The sequence below is a fragment of the Haplochromis burtoni genome, unplaced genomic scaffold, assembly GCF_018398535.1.
Source record: "Haplochromis burtoni strain Fernald_Lab_line unplaced genomic scaffold, NCSU_Asbu1 Contig_1752, whole genome shotgun sequence".
Taxonomy (NCBI): Eukaryota; Metazoa; Chordata; class Actinopteri; order Cichliformes; family Cichlidae; genus Haplochromis; species Haplochromis burtoni.
The window spans coordinates 15565-17256 of NW_024584113.1; the positions used below are offsets into that span (position 1 = coordinate 15565).

At 39.0% G+C, this 1692-nt stretch overlaps 1 protein-coding gene across 1 annotated transcript in view; it reads left to right on the forward strand.

Moving 5' to 3' along the window:
* Positions 1-820: 820 nt before the first annotated feature.
* Positions 821-1692, forward strand: part of LOC121813477 — a gene marked incomplete at its 3' end in the record, with an annotated part of 1826 nt that continues 954 nt past the window's right edge. Inside the window, exons 1-2 of the mRNA XM_042217270.1 lie at positions 821-879; positions 1285-1563. Of these exons, the coding sequence (XP_042073204.1) occupies positions 825-879; positions 1285-1563 (334 nt within the window). The remainder of the gene's footprint in view (positions 880-1284; positions 1564-1692) is intronic.

Genomic DNA, 1692 nt, shown 5'->3' on the forward strand with positions numbered 1-1692 from the left:
AAGTAACTAAGTAACTAATTACTTTTGGAAATAAGTAATCAGTAAAGTAACGGGATTACTTTTTGGGGGAAGTAATCAGTAATTAGTTACTGATGACTTTTTTCAAGTAACTTGACCAACACTGGTCACACATGCAGTAATAAAGAACTGAATGCATAAAGCAACAACGCTAAGCACACCAAACAAATAAAGAAGATAAAACTGTGTAGAGGGGCAGTATCTTTGCAGTACATTCACCCGTTAAATGAGTCACACACATTTCATAATAAATAATTAAATAAATGTAACCATATTTTCTGGCATCTCCATTGTACCATCTTAGAAATCTCCAGTTGTCAAAATCTCACTGGTTTTATATATTTTACACACACCTGAACCTCGTTAGTCTCGACCATCAAGAAATAAGAGCAAACAACAAAACCTGAATCAAGAAACAGGAAAAAGATTATTAATCTCATTTACAAACTCATTTGCACCACTAACTCCACCTCCACCCTCGTCTGCTTCAGGAAGGAAATAAATCATGTGCACCATATTTCAAGGTGCTGGTTTTCTACTGGTCACTATTAGCGCTCCCTCCTTTCTTGTACTGCGGCTGTTTTGCTGCTGCTTCTTAACAGAAGTAAAAATTTAAATTGACTTTCTTTCACTGCAGTTTTTTAAAACCTGTGTAACAGATTATTATACTGTAGCGAGGTTCTGTTCTCTGACCACAGAACCTCAGAAATAGAAGAGCAGGCGTGTTCACAGAGGCGCTGACTTCCTGTTCTCTGTTCAAACACAGACTGTGGTCACTGTGAGTTCAGACACTTCAGCCTGTCAGGATGTGGGTGAACATCTACTGCTGCCTGTTAGCTCTGAGCGGCCATGCCACAGCAGGTGGGACACTTTGCATTAATGTCTGATATACTTTATAGTTTTCACACATGTGCATTTGTGTTGGTATTTGTAGTTTCAGGGATTTCACACGATTATAGGAAACGAGTTCAAAGTGTGAAGCAGACACACGATCACAGGAAGTCGAGTTATGGTGTCAGTGTAGCTCAAACTAACAAACACTTCATGAAGACAAATTTCTATCGTAAATCCTTCATTTGTTTAACAAATTATTTTGACCAAAGAATTTTTATGAACAGTTTTTTATTTTAGTTTTTATAATGAAATATCATCATCATATCCTGACTATGATTATCTTTCTATCATCCTTTCAGATTTCTGTTTTCTTTGTAACTTTTATTTCCACACAGACATTTTATTTGCTCATTTTTTTTATTTGTTTTGCAGGTTTAACCCGGGAAGTAGTTACAGAGGGGACGCAGCTCGCTGTGCGCTGTCCTTACTATCTACAGGGTAAAGTGAGGTGGAGCAGAGAGAGTGGAGGAAGCACAGCTGACATACTCACTGTTGATGGAGACAGAAGTACAAAACACATCAGTGATCCACAGAAACGATACGATTCACAGGCTGACGGGTCTCTGATCATCCTCAGAGCTGCTCCCTCAGACTCTGGCAGATACTTCTGTAATAGTTACCTGGCAGAGGAGCTGACAGTGATCCCATCAGGTAACATCAAACTTTATTACCTTCCTGTTTAAAATCATGCATGTCTGCTGAAAATGTGATTTTTAGTCTTAAATGAGACCAGTGTGGTTGTTAGCACTGTGGCTAACCGTGGGGTCAGATCCACGGGCC